This window comes from Macaca thibetana, chromosome 13 (assembly GCF_024542745.1).
Source record: "Macaca thibetana thibetana isolate TM-01 chromosome 13, ASM2454274v1, whole genome shotgun sequence".
Lineage (NCBI taxonomy): Eukaryota > Metazoa > Chordata > Mammalia > Primates > Cercopithecidae > Macaca > Macaca thibetana.
In genome coordinates this window covers 35342491-35356168 of record NC_065590.1, presented here as the reverse complement: position 1 = coordinate 35356168, position 13678 = coordinate 35342491, and the positions used below count along the sequence as shown (strand labels likewise).

At 47.9% G+C, this 13678-nt stretch overlaps 2 protein-coding genes across 2 annotated transcripts in view; one reads left to right on the top strand and one right to left on the bottom strand.

Annotated features, from left to right (window-relative positions):
* The window catches only part of PAIP2B (poly(A) binding protein interacting protein 2B), a 577567-nt gene that overhangs the window by 481009 nt on the left and 82880 nt on the right, over positions 1–13678 (bottom strand). The window lies entirely within an intron of this gene.
* The window catches only part of DYSF (dysferlin), a 219204-nt gene that overhangs the window by 203886 nt on the left and 1640 nt on the right, over positions 1–13678 (top strand). Inside the window, exons 52-55 of the mRNA XM_050755219.1 lie at positions 3220–3319; positions 8076–8254; positions 10025–10134; positions 11353–11500. Of these exons, the coding sequence (XP_050611176.1) occupies positions 3220–3319; positions 8076–8254; positions 10025–10134; positions 11353–11500 (537 nt within the window). The remainder of the gene's footprint in view (positions 1–3219; positions 3320–8075; positions 8255–10024; positions 10135–11352; positions 11501–13678) is intronic.

Here is a 13678-nt window from a genome sequence, read left to right as displayed (position 1 = left end):
CCAAGGCTTTAAGCCTCAAAGCTTCTATGACTCCTTGTCTCTTGAAAGGAAGGGGATATATGATGCGTTCCGGTGCCTGGATTTTCTTAGTTCTCTTCATTACACCCCCTCTGCATGGCCCTTCCCAGCCTAACATGCAGAGTCATCTGCACGTTAGAGAAAGCAAAATGCTCCATGGAGCCTTCTGAAACCGTGAAACAAAAGAAAACATGGATTCAACAGGGTTGAGTGGATCTCTTTACCGAGCCATTGCTGTGGAGTGACTGGCAGAAAGCAGAACTGAGCAACAGGGTTCTGTGAGGTCAAGGAAAGCCTGGGCCATTTGCAGGTTGAGCCTTGTTTGCTGCTGTTCGGTGTGCTTGCCTGTCACAAGCCTGCTTCCATCAGAAAGCCAAGGCTGCATCTGCCCCAAGACACAGCACTGCCCCCACCCGCTGTGCTGTGGACAGAGGGAGAGGAGGCCTGGGAGTGGACGGGGGGGCTGTGCCGCACGTGGCACCCCCAGGGCTCACCTAGAAGGGCTGGACATGGATGGGGACTGAGACCGAGAGGAGTGGGAGGTGGGACAGCCCCTTCCTCATGACAGGTGAAGATGTGGATAAGGAGTGGCTGGAATGGAGGTTTCTGCTTTTGTCTCTGAAGTAAGAGGAGAGATGATCCGGTACTGGGGCAGGTGACTTGAGACCAGTGGAAAAAGCTGGAAAGAGCTGCTGTGCTGAGTGGGTGGGGGAGGGACACAGAGAGATGGGGAGGAGTGTGACTGGCATCATAGAGAGGGTTACCTGGCAGTTCTGGGGACCCAGTTGTGGTTGCTGATTAAGAATTTGGGGTGACTCCATTCTGGCAATGATGTGGTTTTGTCTCTTTATCATACAGCCTGGTCAGGAGGAATGAAGAAGGGGAGAGTGGGGCCAACCTGTGGGCGAGTTCCAGAGGAAGACAGGATATGGAAGGGACTGCCTGATGGCCAAGAGGGTCTGGGCCAGACTTAGGACAATGAGAAGCCCCTGGGGGAGCAGGGATGGAGAGGAGGAAGAGGGGTCAGGAAGTTGAAGGAGAGGATCACTGAGACGGAAGGCCAGAGGGGAAGGGACGTTCTACATGATGCCAGACTCTGGGGAGAAGGTGGCTGGAAGGAGGGGCAGAGAAGGTCAGAAGAGGAGGCTGAGAAACAGAAACAGGGGCCAGGTGGCTCTGAAGTCAACCAGAAGTGGCAGACAGAAACTGGCTTGGCTGAAGGCAGAGCCAGAGGGTCCCTCTTGGAGTGAAGGGACCCTGGGAGGCAGGCAGAGTCGTGGCCACAGTGGGGCACCAGTTAGCTGGGCTGGGCTGAAGGATCGAGTCTGAGGTGGGTTTATGCAGGGGCGCTGCACAGCCTCTGGGCTCCCTGGGCCTGCCACAGAGCCGGCCCTCTGCCGTGGGGTTCAGGGCCTCTGGCAGGCAGGCCCTCCAGGGACCCCATTAACCAGACGAGACTGTCGTAAAGTACAAGGTCTCCTTTCATCCGGCAGCTTTGAACCACCACTGGTTGCCCCGGCCCGGCTCCCCACCTGGAGCCCAGCACACCCACTGGGGCCTGCCTGCGCGTCAGGCACCCACCCTGCAAATAAACAGCTAGTAAAAGCGCCCAGGCCAGGAGCATAATGAGCGCCTGGGACCTGGGGGGGTTCATTCCCCAGGCTGGAGCCCCAGCCCAGCTGCTCCCACCAGGGGCCGTTTGAACCTCTGGCTCATTACCGAGCCCATAAACCAAGCCGGCCAGAGGAATGGAGGCTGCTGGCGGGCCATGCAGGCGGGCCTGCGGAGCTGGCCATAAAAGCTCGCCAGAGGAGGGAGGCACCTGCAGAAGGGCTGGGGCCCGGAAAAGGGGGGAGACACCAGACAGAGGGCTGGAGGCGAGGGGCCAGCTGGAGACCTGAGCCCCTTCCCCAACCCAGGCAGCAGTCCAGGCCGTGGCTGGTGCTTTGCACGGTGACCAGTCTTCACGGGGAAGGGATTGTGGTCTTCGGTTCGGGAGCTCACTGGGATTTCCATGGACAACCTCTGAGGCTGGGCTGGCCACACAGCAGGCCCTGGCTGGACAGCAAGGGTGGGTTTACCAGGCATTCAGTGGAGCTTTTCTCCTGCAGAGTTGGGTCCAGGCCCCTGCTCTGACCCGGCACTCAGGACTTGGCACCCGTTGTCTGCAGGATGGTCACACTGTTTCCTGTCCTTGCCACTCACCCAGGGGAGAGTTATAGTGAGAAACCAGAGAACAAGACTGCGCTGGAAAGCCCTAGTGACAGTGCTGGGGGTTGAGTATGGCTGGACTGAGGGGTGCTCTCCGGCCTCCGCGTGTGCAGTCCCACACCGCTCAGTTGCTCCATGAAACTTCAGTGGGAGGAAGCCCAAGATGACCTTGTTCCAGGCGAGCTGGTCTGAGGGAGGTGGGGTGGGGAGAGAAGGGCCCCTCCTCTCCTTTCAGCAGGAGACAGAACTTCCCAGTACTTCAGGCTTTGGCTTTGCTCTGGGGTAAGCTCTTGGAGTGAAGTTGGGTGGGGTGGAGAGGGAGGAGCTGGGGTCTAGATTCCAGTGCCAACTCCTTACAGCAGCGTGCTGGGAGATCCTTCTGTGACAGCCAGGCTGGGGTGGGGTCCCTCAGAGTCTCAGTTACCCCACCCTGACCCTGAGATGCCAGGTACAGAGCAGGGTTTACGGTAGAGAGCAGGACTCTGGAACCTGGCTGCCAGAATTTGAATCCAGCTTGCCACTTCCAAGCTGTGTGATCTTGGACAAATTACTTGCTTTGGTCTCCTCCACTGTGAAGATAGTATCTCCTTCATAGGTAGTTGGAAGGATAAATGAGTTCATAGCAGTAGAGGGCCAATGCATAGGAAGCATGATATTAATGTTATTATTATTAGTGGTCAGACCTCAGGCACATTCCTTTAACTTCTCCAAGCCTCTCCTTCAACATCTGCAAAATGGTAGTGACGACTTTGACTTACAGAATTCGGAGGATTAATGGAGCCATCTTATGTGAACTGAGCCTGCATGGTGCCTTTTTGGGCCCTTTTGGGCCTTCTGGGATCTGCCTTTCCCAGTCTTCCCACAGGACCTGACTCTGTCAAGACCCTTGGGGATGTCCTACTCCTCTGTCTCCTCCAGGCAGCCTCCAGGAACACTGCCTCTCTCTAACCTTGCTTCCTTGCATCCTTCTCTGTTCCTCCTCTGGGTCAGGATGCCTTCTGGAGGCTGGACAAGACTGAGAGCAAAATCCCAGCACAAGTGATATTCCAGATCTGGGACAATGACAAGTTCTCCTTTGATGATTTTCTGGGTAAGCACCATTTCTAGAATCCCATTCTGCACTTGGGGGCTGCCCCAGCACCCACACTGTGTGTTTATGCCACTGTTGGACCCTTGGGGAAGCCTAGCAGGAGGAGTGGTCCTGCTTTCTGCTTTCAGGGAGCTCAGGGTCATGTGTCCCAGTGTTAAGTGAGGTGTATGACACACAGCAATGTCAGAGTGATTGGTGGCCACTGAGGGTGGACCTGTCAGTAGAGGTGGCACTGAACACGGCCATGCTGGATGGTGGGACTCAGATCCGTAAGGATGCGAGGGACGCAAGTGTGTGCTGCCTGTCGCCAGCTGTCTGGCCTCACATTCGACACGGACTGAGCCCTGTGAGTGAGGGTATCAAGTCACTCTTCATCCTTGTGCCTGTGTGACCGACTGAATGAACAAACACAGCCTCCATCCCCATTACTGCCAGACAGGGTTCTGGTGGAAAGGGCTGTGCTGAAATCCAGGGCTGGGGAGCAGGGATTCTGGGTTGAAGGGAGGGTGCTGATGGTGGCCTTGTAGGGTTAGGATATGGGGACAAGGAGGAAGACATTGTATGGGGCCAGCATGCTTGTCCGTGAGAGCAGTGAGTTCATGATAGCCCCGTCATGGCTATAAAGGTTAACTCTGGAAAATGCGGTCTATCCATACAATGGGGTATTATTCAGCCATGAAAGCAATGGAATACTGATACATACTACACTGTGGGTGAACCTGAAAACATGCCAGGTGAAAGAAACCAGACACAAAAGGTCAAATATTATGTGACTTCATGTATATGAAATGTCCATAATAGGCAAATCCATAGAGACAGAAAATAGGTTAGTGGTTGCCAGTGATTGGGAGAAGTGGGGCTGGGGAGTGACTGTGACAAGTAAGAGGTTTCTTTTCGGGGTGATGGAAAGGTTCTGGAATTAGATGGTGGTGACGGTTGCACAACTCTGTGAATATACTCAAAGCCACTGATTTGTACACTTAAAATGGTTAAAGTGGTGCATTTATGTGACGTGCATTTTACCTTGATTAAAAAATAAAGCGAGCTTGTGAAAATGGCAGCCCGGGAAGTCAGGATCCATGGTTTCTGGATCCGCTCTGCCACTTGGGAGCAGGGTGGCCTGGAGCTTTCCTGGGGTGGCCCTTGATTGGAGAAGGTGAGTTGGTCTTAGCTGAGCGCTGGGGCCCCTGCAGGGGATATTCTGAGGTGTGGCTTCCGGCAGTGGGGAGAAGGCTCCCAGTTCACCTGACTGTTCCCCCGCCCTGCACACCTGGCCTGGCCACATGCACACAGAGAACTTTGTTATAAAAGCATCAGGTCTAAAAAGGGTGGCACCAAGTTTGACTTCTATTATTTTATTTATTATTTTGTACATAATTCCTGTAGAGGAATTAGAAAATGCAGGTAAGCAATGCCTCCTCCCCACCTTAATCTCACCACCCAGAGATAATTTCCACTAACATTTTGGCGTGGATTATTATGTTATATATTATTTGAGACTTAAACATAAGTATTTTATATACGTATTAATATATACACATCTACATGCATACATATACAATACACACATATATTCATATGTATATGAATGGATTTCTATTACACAGACTGTTTTATATCCTGATTTTCTGGAAAACCTAATCTTCCAAGAACATCCTTTCTGGTCAGTAGGTATCGATCTGCATTTATATCTCCATCATCACACTTAATGCCTGCCTATGTTTTGTCGCAGAGATGGGCCCTGTTTTCATTAATTAATCCTCTCTTGGTGGGTATTCAGGTCATCTCCAGGTTTTCCAAAGTGAGTGACACCCTTGGTGTATGCATATCTTTGGATCTTTTGTGCATATCTTTGCTTAGCTCTAAGAAGCAGATGTGTCTTTGTACATTTTAATAGTTTTTGAAACATTTTGTTCAGTTGCCCTCTAGAAAGGTTTTACTTGTTTATACTCCCACCTGTGCCCTGTTTCTACAGGGTGCCATTTTCCCTAAACTTTTGCTACCACTGTACATTAAAAAAAATTGCCAATAAGATAATTCCTTTTTATTTGCATTTTTTAAATTGCATTTAAGGTAGAACTTTAAAATATATTTATTATCCATATTGTGGAATTTTTTCATGGTTTTGCAATGTTCATCTTTTATTACTGATTTTCAGAGCCTTTTATGTATTAAGAATACATTGCAAATAATTTCTCCGGATTTTTCTTATGCTTTAAATTGTTTATGGAGTCTTTTTTCTTACAGACTTTATGAATTTATGGCATCAGCCTTTCCTTTATGAAGTGAGGCTTTAGAAAATTAGTTTTTAAAAGAAAAACAAAAAAACCCTGCCTTTTTTACTGACTGAGTAAACCATGTTCAAAATAAAGTTAAACAGACTCATCCTTTGTTTTAAAAAATAAAACCATTAACAAATACTAGCTTTTATATCCATGAGATTTTTCTTTTCCACCTTCATAATTTATTTTCTAATTATGTAATTTATGTCTTTTGAATATTTCTTAATTTTTAAAGGTAATGGTTAAGCACCTATAAAGTCACCATCCAGTTATCCTGTGTTTCCTTACAGTTTCTTATGTAGGTCATGCTGAGATAATGTGTGTGCGTGCGTGTGCGTGTGTGTGTGTGTGTGTGTGTGTGTGTGGTTTAATATTCTGATATTTGCTTAATCTATTGGCATCATATTTCAAATAGAAAATAAACATTCATTCATCTGCACTGGAGGGATGGAGAGCTATATGGGTGGGTGGAGACATAGATGAGTGCCACTATACAGTTGAATAAGTGGACAGACAGGTGGAATAATAACCTAATTAATGGACAGATATAGTGCTTAACAAATGGTAGCTATAGAGGAATGTAGATAGGTCAAAGTAGATGGACAGCTGTATGGAAGGACAGATTGATAAATGGATGAGTGGAAAGAAAGAAAACTAGAAAAAAAGTTATATTTAATGTTCACTTATAGCAACTATGCATTCCACACTGAAAAAATTTGAATCACCTTTGCATGGTGTTTGAGAATTTCTTTAATTTGGCTTCAGAAAATAATTTTTCTATTGATCTTTCTTAATCCCTTCAGCAGCCTGTGCTCCAATCCCATTGACTTTATCAGGTCATGATTAGATTAGGTGAAATGACATGAAATTGCTGTTTAAATGGGTCAAAGATAGTTAAATACAAGAATTTTCATATGGTTCAACCTAATAGTTGAAGGTATCCTGGGAGATAATGGATAAAAGGGATGATTAGATAAAACAATATAAAAAGATGGCTGCTTGGATAACTAGGTGGTAGATGAAAAAGACTGTTGGATGAACCACAGTGAGGTACCACTTCATGTCTACTAAGATGGCAATAATAATAATAATAATAACAATAATAATAAACCAGAAGAGAACAAGTGTTTTGACGATGTGGAGAAATTGCTGGTGTGCTGGGACATTGTTGGTTTTGTAAAATGATTCAGCTGCTGTGGAAAACTGTTTGGCAGTTCCCTGAAAAGCTGATCATAGAATTACTAATGAACCAAGAATCCTCCTCCAGGTGTGTACCCCAGAGAATCGAAAGCAGGGACTCAGACATTTGTGTGCTAACGTTCACTGCAACATTATTCACTATATGAAGTTAAAAGATGGGAACAACTCAAGTGTCCATCAACAGATGAATGAATGAACAAAGTGTGGTACATTTCTCTTATCTGAAATGCTTGGAACCAGAAGTGTTTCAGATTTTTGATGCTTTTTGGATTTCGGAATAATTGCATATAAGATATCTTTGGGATAGGACCCAAATCTAAATACAAAATTTTTTTCATATATACTTTGTAAGAATAATCTGAAGGGAATTTTACAGAATATTTAAAATAATTTTATGCATGAAGCAAAGTTTAAGTACGTATGTGTGGAGTTTTCCACTTGTAGCATCATGTTGGCAATCAGAAAGTTTCAGACTTTGGAGCATTTTGAATTTCAGATTTTCAGATTAGGGATGTCCAACCTGTATGTATCTAGAATGGAATCTTATTCAACCACAAAAAATAATACGGTTTAAAAAAAAACACTACTGATATATACAACAAGGATGACCCCTGAAAACATTATGGAAATCAAAATAAGCCAGACACAGAAGAACAAATATTGTATGATTCCACTTATATGAAATATCTAGAATAGACAAATTCATAGAGACAGAAAGTAGACTAGAGGTTACGAGGGCGAAGGGGAGGGAGGAATGGGGAGTTATTTCTTAATGGGTGCAGAGTTTTTGTTTGGGGGATGCAAAGGTTTTGGAAATAGTAGTGATGGTTGTACAGCATTGTGGCTGTAATTAAAGCCACTGAATTGTGCAGTTAACATGGTTAAAATAACAAATGTTCTGTTATATGTATTTTACCATGATAAAAACAATTTAAAAAAATTGATGGATCGCTGTTTATAGATGGTGTATGAATGGATTTGTACATAAATGAGTCATTGAAGAGGTGGGTGGCTTTGTTAAGGGTGAGTAAATAGGAGTGGATGAACATGTATATGAATGTGTGAGTAGGTGAATGGGAAGCTGTATAGATGGAATGGGAAACAATGGGTGGGGAGATGGAGAGTTTGTGAGATTTTACCTGTGGCTCGGCCATGGATAGAAGCTGGTGACAGAGGAGGTCACTGAGTTTTTCCTGAAGCTGCCCTGCCTAAGGGTGGCTACAGGCTGGCAGTGTTCGAGCAGCCCTTGGCCAAAAACCACCTCGGTGTTGCAGGCTCCCTGCAGCTCGATCTCAACCGCATGCCCAAGCCAGCCAAGACAGCCGAGAAGTGCTCCTTGGACCAGCTGGATGACACTTTCCACCCAGAATGGTTTGTGTCCCTTTTTGAGCAGAAAACAGTGAAGGGCTGGTGGCCTTGTGTAGCAGAAGAGGGTGAGAAGAAGATACTGGCGGTAAGTCTGCTTCTCCAGCCCCAGTGGAGGGCATGGGGGCAGCTTCTTCCATATACATTGTCAGAAAATATATCATCAGAAAATACATGCTTACTCTTCCTCCTCCTTTCTCCCTCTCTCCTGCCCCCGTCCCCCCCTTACTCTATTTTCCAAGGCATTCTCCCTCTTTCCTCCCAATTTCCAGCCTTCTTCTCCTTTGAGGCTCACATCCCAGGGGAAGCCTATTTAAATCAAAAGATGACTCTGTTTATACTCTGCTCATTGGCTTTAATAGAGACCTGTGTCCTGGGTTTCCTCTGATCTGGGCTTCCTGGGTGAATGGACAGGGGTCATGCCTCTCCCATTTGAGCAGGACCCTCTGAGGGACCATCCTTGCTCTACTCTCTGAGAGGTCTGCTTAGAGGGGTGACTGGAGGGCCAGAGGGAACCGTCCTTCCCCTGAGTCCACAGCAGCCATGGAGAAGAAGTTAATCCCTGAAAGTTTACTTAGAAATTGCAGGCAGCCAGCCAACCCTGAAAGTGGTCCTTGAAATTGAATCTACTTGTTATATAAAGAATGGTAACAATAAGAAACACTAGTGCCCCAAAGGAAAAAGGAGAAAACGACATGCATAGATAATTCACAAAATAATTACCAATGTCTGCAAAACATTTTAAAAAAGATTTAGTCTCTCTAGTAATTAAATAAAGGGATACAGTAGTCCCCCCTTATCTGCAGGAGGTATGTTCCAAGACCCCCAGGGGATGCCTGAAACTGCAGATAGTACTAAGCCCATATTATGTACTATGTTTATTCCCATCTATACATATCTATGAGAAAGTTTAATTTCTAAATGAGGCACAGTAAGAGAGTAACAACTATAATAATAAAATAGAACAGTTATAACTATATATTGTTATAAAAGTTAGGTGAATGTGGTCTTTCTCTCTGTGTATCAAATATCTTACTGTACTGGCCCACAGGTAGCTGAAACCCTAGAAATCAAACCCAAAGATAAGGGAGGACTACTGTATTTTAAAATGTGGGTTTTTTTGGTCTGTTAAATTATATATATTTTTAAAATAGAAATGCTCATTGCTGCTGAGGATGCAGAGAGAAGACAGGCCCCCCTTTTACTTCTGCTGGGAGTGCTAATGGTTTTACTGTGTGGAGGAAGCAATTTGATAACATATAGTAACAGATTTACCAATATTTCTGCCCTTGGACTCTGTCATCCCACTTCTAAAATCTCTTCTAAATAAATAACCCAATAAAATTTAAAAATCTAGGTTCTGGGATATTTGTTGCAGCATTATTTATCCTATCAAACAGTTGGAAACAACCTAAATGAACCAAAATAAGTAGTTTACTAAATAATTATGGTCAACCATCCCATAGAATGTTTGGCAGTCGTTCAAAACCAAACTTTAAAGGATAGACAACTACATAGTGAATATTCCTAAGTGAAAAGAAGCCAGCTATGGAAATGTATATTTCATACACCTGCAGAGAAAATCAGCTGTGATGCATGCAGATGTTAACAGTGCTTGTCTCCATGTAGTGGACGTGAGGGTGAGAGTCTCCCTTCTTTATACATTTCTGAGGTTTCCAAATGTTTTACGAAGAGCAGGTGCTGCGTTTATGTTCAGAAACCCTACATCTTTTTTTATTTTTATTTATTTATTTATTTTAATAATGAAGTGGCCCTTATGTTTTTCCTGGCCTGGTTATTCTCCAGGCCACTGAGCAGAGCCTTTGTGCCCCTAACCAGGCGCTCTCTGTCCCCTCAGGGCAAGCTGGAAATGACCTTGGAGATTGTAACAGAGAGTGAGCATGAGGAGCGGCCCGCTGGCCAGGGCAGGGATGAGCCCAACATGAACCCTAAGCTTGAGGACCCAAGGTCAGTGCCCAGCCCCTGAGCCCCAATGCCCACAGGTCTGGGGGTACAGGCACAGTCCAGGAGGCATCCCATTGCATGGCCATGTAGAAGTCACAAAGCCCACATGGCTCAGAGAGGGGCATGACTCATCCAAGGCCACACAGTAAGTTAGGGGGCAGGTGACGGGCATCTTTCCAGAGAACACTGGGCTCTGCGAATTCAAGACGCAGGTGCTACTGGGTACCTGTTGGTTGCGTGCCAAGCATGCTATCATATGCATGTATACATCGTGCTATGGAACCTTCCCTGCAGGGTAGTTGTAATCTCAGCAAAGTTCAATAAGGGCGTTCCAGCTAGGACAGCGGTGAAGCGGAAATGTTCTCACCTGGTCTGATTGGCTCCAGAGCCCAATCAAGGTCTTGACCTTACCTACCAAGCTGCCTTCCATGGGTCTCCTGTGGTGCCAGTATGACTTTCAAATGGTCTTTCAGCCTTCATTTTCCCATCTGTGAAATGGGGAGCCCAATCCCTGTCTTCCCTATATCACAGGCCTCTTAGGGAATGTGCTATGATTGTGCCATGGGGCTGGCAGAGCAGTGAGAGGCACCCTTGCCCGAGGATGCTGGGCTCTGCACAGGAAGAAAAGAGAGACCCATGAGACACCAGCGTGCAGTCTGAGTTAACGGGGCCATGATGGAGACACAGAATCCTCCACGTACTTTGAGTTGTGGAGCTGGCCTAGGGAAAGGTTTTGAGATTCTTGGTTGTGAGAGAACCAGCTTCCTATGTTCTCTTCCCACCATCCTTCCCTGAGCATGGACCAGCCATGTGCATCTGAGCAGGTGGCTTGGCTTATCTGGGACTCAGTGGGCTGGGGAGCACTTTGAGGCACTGCCCAGCTCCTAAATCTGTAGTTCGTGATTAAGTCCTGGGTCAGGAATGGGCAAGGGCACCAAGGAAGGTGTCCTGGAGAGGGTGGCAGAGAACTGGGCCCCTGAGGATGCTTAGGGCTTGGCAGCACCCAGAAGAGGAGGGCAGCACAGGTGGGGGTGACACTGTAGCAAGGGCTTGGGGGAGACGGAATACAAGCGCAAAGGGCTAGTTTAGGGACAGGGCCTGGGCAGGCGCTGGGGGTGGACTGCGGAGGGCCAGGCCGTTGGACCTGCTGTTGAGAGCAGAGTTTGGAGAAAGCAGCCCTAGTAGAGGATGCCCAGTTGACCTCCAGGATCTCGCTTCCAGGCGCCCCGACACCTCCTTCCTGTGGTTCACCTCCCCATACAAGACCATGAAGTTCATCCTGTGGCGGCGTTTCCGGTGGGCCATCATCCTCTTCATCATCCTCTTCATCCTGCTGCTGTTCCTGGCCATCTTCATCTACGCCTTCCCGGTGAGCAGGCCTGATGGCGCTATGGTGGGGGAACTCTGGGTCTAATGGGGGAGTTCATCATTGTCCTAAAAGAGCTCTCCCAGTCTAATGGAGAGAAGTAACCTCTGTCCTTGGAGAGCCCCTGGTCTGATGAGGATTCAGAGCCCTGCTCTGGGTGGTCTCCAATCTGGTAGGTATACAAAGTTCTACCATTGGAGGCTCTTAGTCCAGTGAGAGAAACTGAGTACTTGCCCTTCCTGGTGAGACAAAGCTGTCCTCAGCAAGCCCCTAGAATATGTAATCAAGGGGTTAGGAGAAGATGAGGCCCTTTGGGTTGCGGTGGGCGGGGGCCTTTCTGGAAGGGAGGTGTGGAACTGGGTCTGAAAGGAAGGTGAGATGTCGATGGCAGAGCAGAGAAGGTCCCTTTGTCTTGACAGCAGTTGCAAATCCAGAGGAAGGGAGGAGCTGGGGCTGGGAGAGCATCTCAGGGTCTACCTGAGGCCCTCAATAGAGTGTGTCCTGCCTCCTGCAGCAGGTGGGCATAGGAAAGCTGTCGGGGAGTGGGAGACTGGCCCAGGAGCCCTTATTTGGCTCGATGCCCATTTGGGTTTCCTTTCACTTGGTAAGAAGTCAGTTGATGAGCTTGCAGGTGGCTCATCACCAGTTGATGACCAGAGGTGGCTGTCGTGCCCCTGCTCTGTGGGGCCTTGCTTGTGGGAGGAAGGCCCCTGCCTATACTTCCCCAACCCACACAACTCATCAGGGGACCCGGATCACCAGGGAGCCTCCCCCGGTGTCTCTGATACTTTAGACCTTGAAGGGGTTGCAGCATTCTCAGGCTGACACCTGATTTCTAATGCTCTTTAAAATTTAAAAGAAACCTTTTTAATATGAAAACTCCAACCCTATATAAAAGTGGAGAGAATGGTGTAATCCACCCCTTGAGGACCTTATGTTGGTGGTAAAAACGCAAACACTCAGGGAAGGAAAGGGCCTGGCTGTAGGCTGCACACTACTTCGCGCACACTCCCAATCCAGGGCTCGCTGTGATTCCCGCTTCAGGCCTCAGTCCTGGTCAGCACCAGGCCACTGGCCCAGAGCATTGTTCCCCTGGCAGACAGGCTGCTTGGGGAACTGCCCCTAGGTGAGCTCTTTGCTCTGTGAGTCCTCCAGGAGAAGGAAAGGGCAAGACCCCCCTCCCACTGTAGCTGGCCTATACCTGTGTCTGCAGAATGCATCTCAGAGAGGAAGAGAGTTAAAACCACACATCTTTCCATGCAGTTTCTAACAGCTGAACTGAGAGGAGCTGGGGAAAGGACGTCTGCTTTGGATGCCCAGATCAGCTACCCTCTGGGCCATAGTGACTAAGGAGAGTCTAGAACCGGGGTGATGATGGGTCTGCCTATAGGCCAGACCTGCTAAGCTGGCTGTGGTCGCCCGAGGCGCCATGGCGAAATGTTTCTGAGGTTCTGAGGTTTGTTGATCAGCAAAATCTGACTGTGGTCCAGGGTAGATCTAGGTTGCAGGGACCCGAGGTGTGTACCATGTGGGAGGCCTCTTTAAGCAAAGGAAGATGAGATTACAAATATAAGCTGAGATACAGGACTATGGAAGGGTGTGTGCATGTGTAGTGTCCTGTAGCATGAGCTGTCGCTGTGACCTGAGATCCGGGGTCAGGCGCCAGGACTTCTGCCTGGTGTTTCCTGCGCAGACGGCACCTTTCCCAGCCTGCCTCAAGCTCCTCCTCCCATTCAGAGCCCAGCTGGCCAGTGTTCAGTTAGCCACAGAGACTCTAAGCACCTGTGTGTGTCTGGGAGGTAAGGGCGTGTTTTGGGGATGAGGGAGAAGAGGATGAGGCCTGGTGCCACTGGGAGTGCTCAGTTCCCTGGGGAGACACTGAAACCAGAGAGTAAGGAAAAATACTGTGGATGGTCCAATGCTCTTTCGGGAGGCTCAGGCCATGGGAGTTTAGGAAGAGAAGAGCTGTTGCAGACTCTTGCCCTCTGTGTGGTCTGAGGACTAGCAGCAGCAGCACCAGGGAACTCACTAGAAACTCAGAGTCCCGAGCCAGCCCCAGCCTGCTGAGGGGGAATCTGCATTTGGGCACATGATGGTTGGAGAAACCCTGTTGGATGTGACAGAGCTCTGTCGCTGAAGTCAGGATTACCGACTCTCCCTGTGACCTTGGCAAATCCCTCC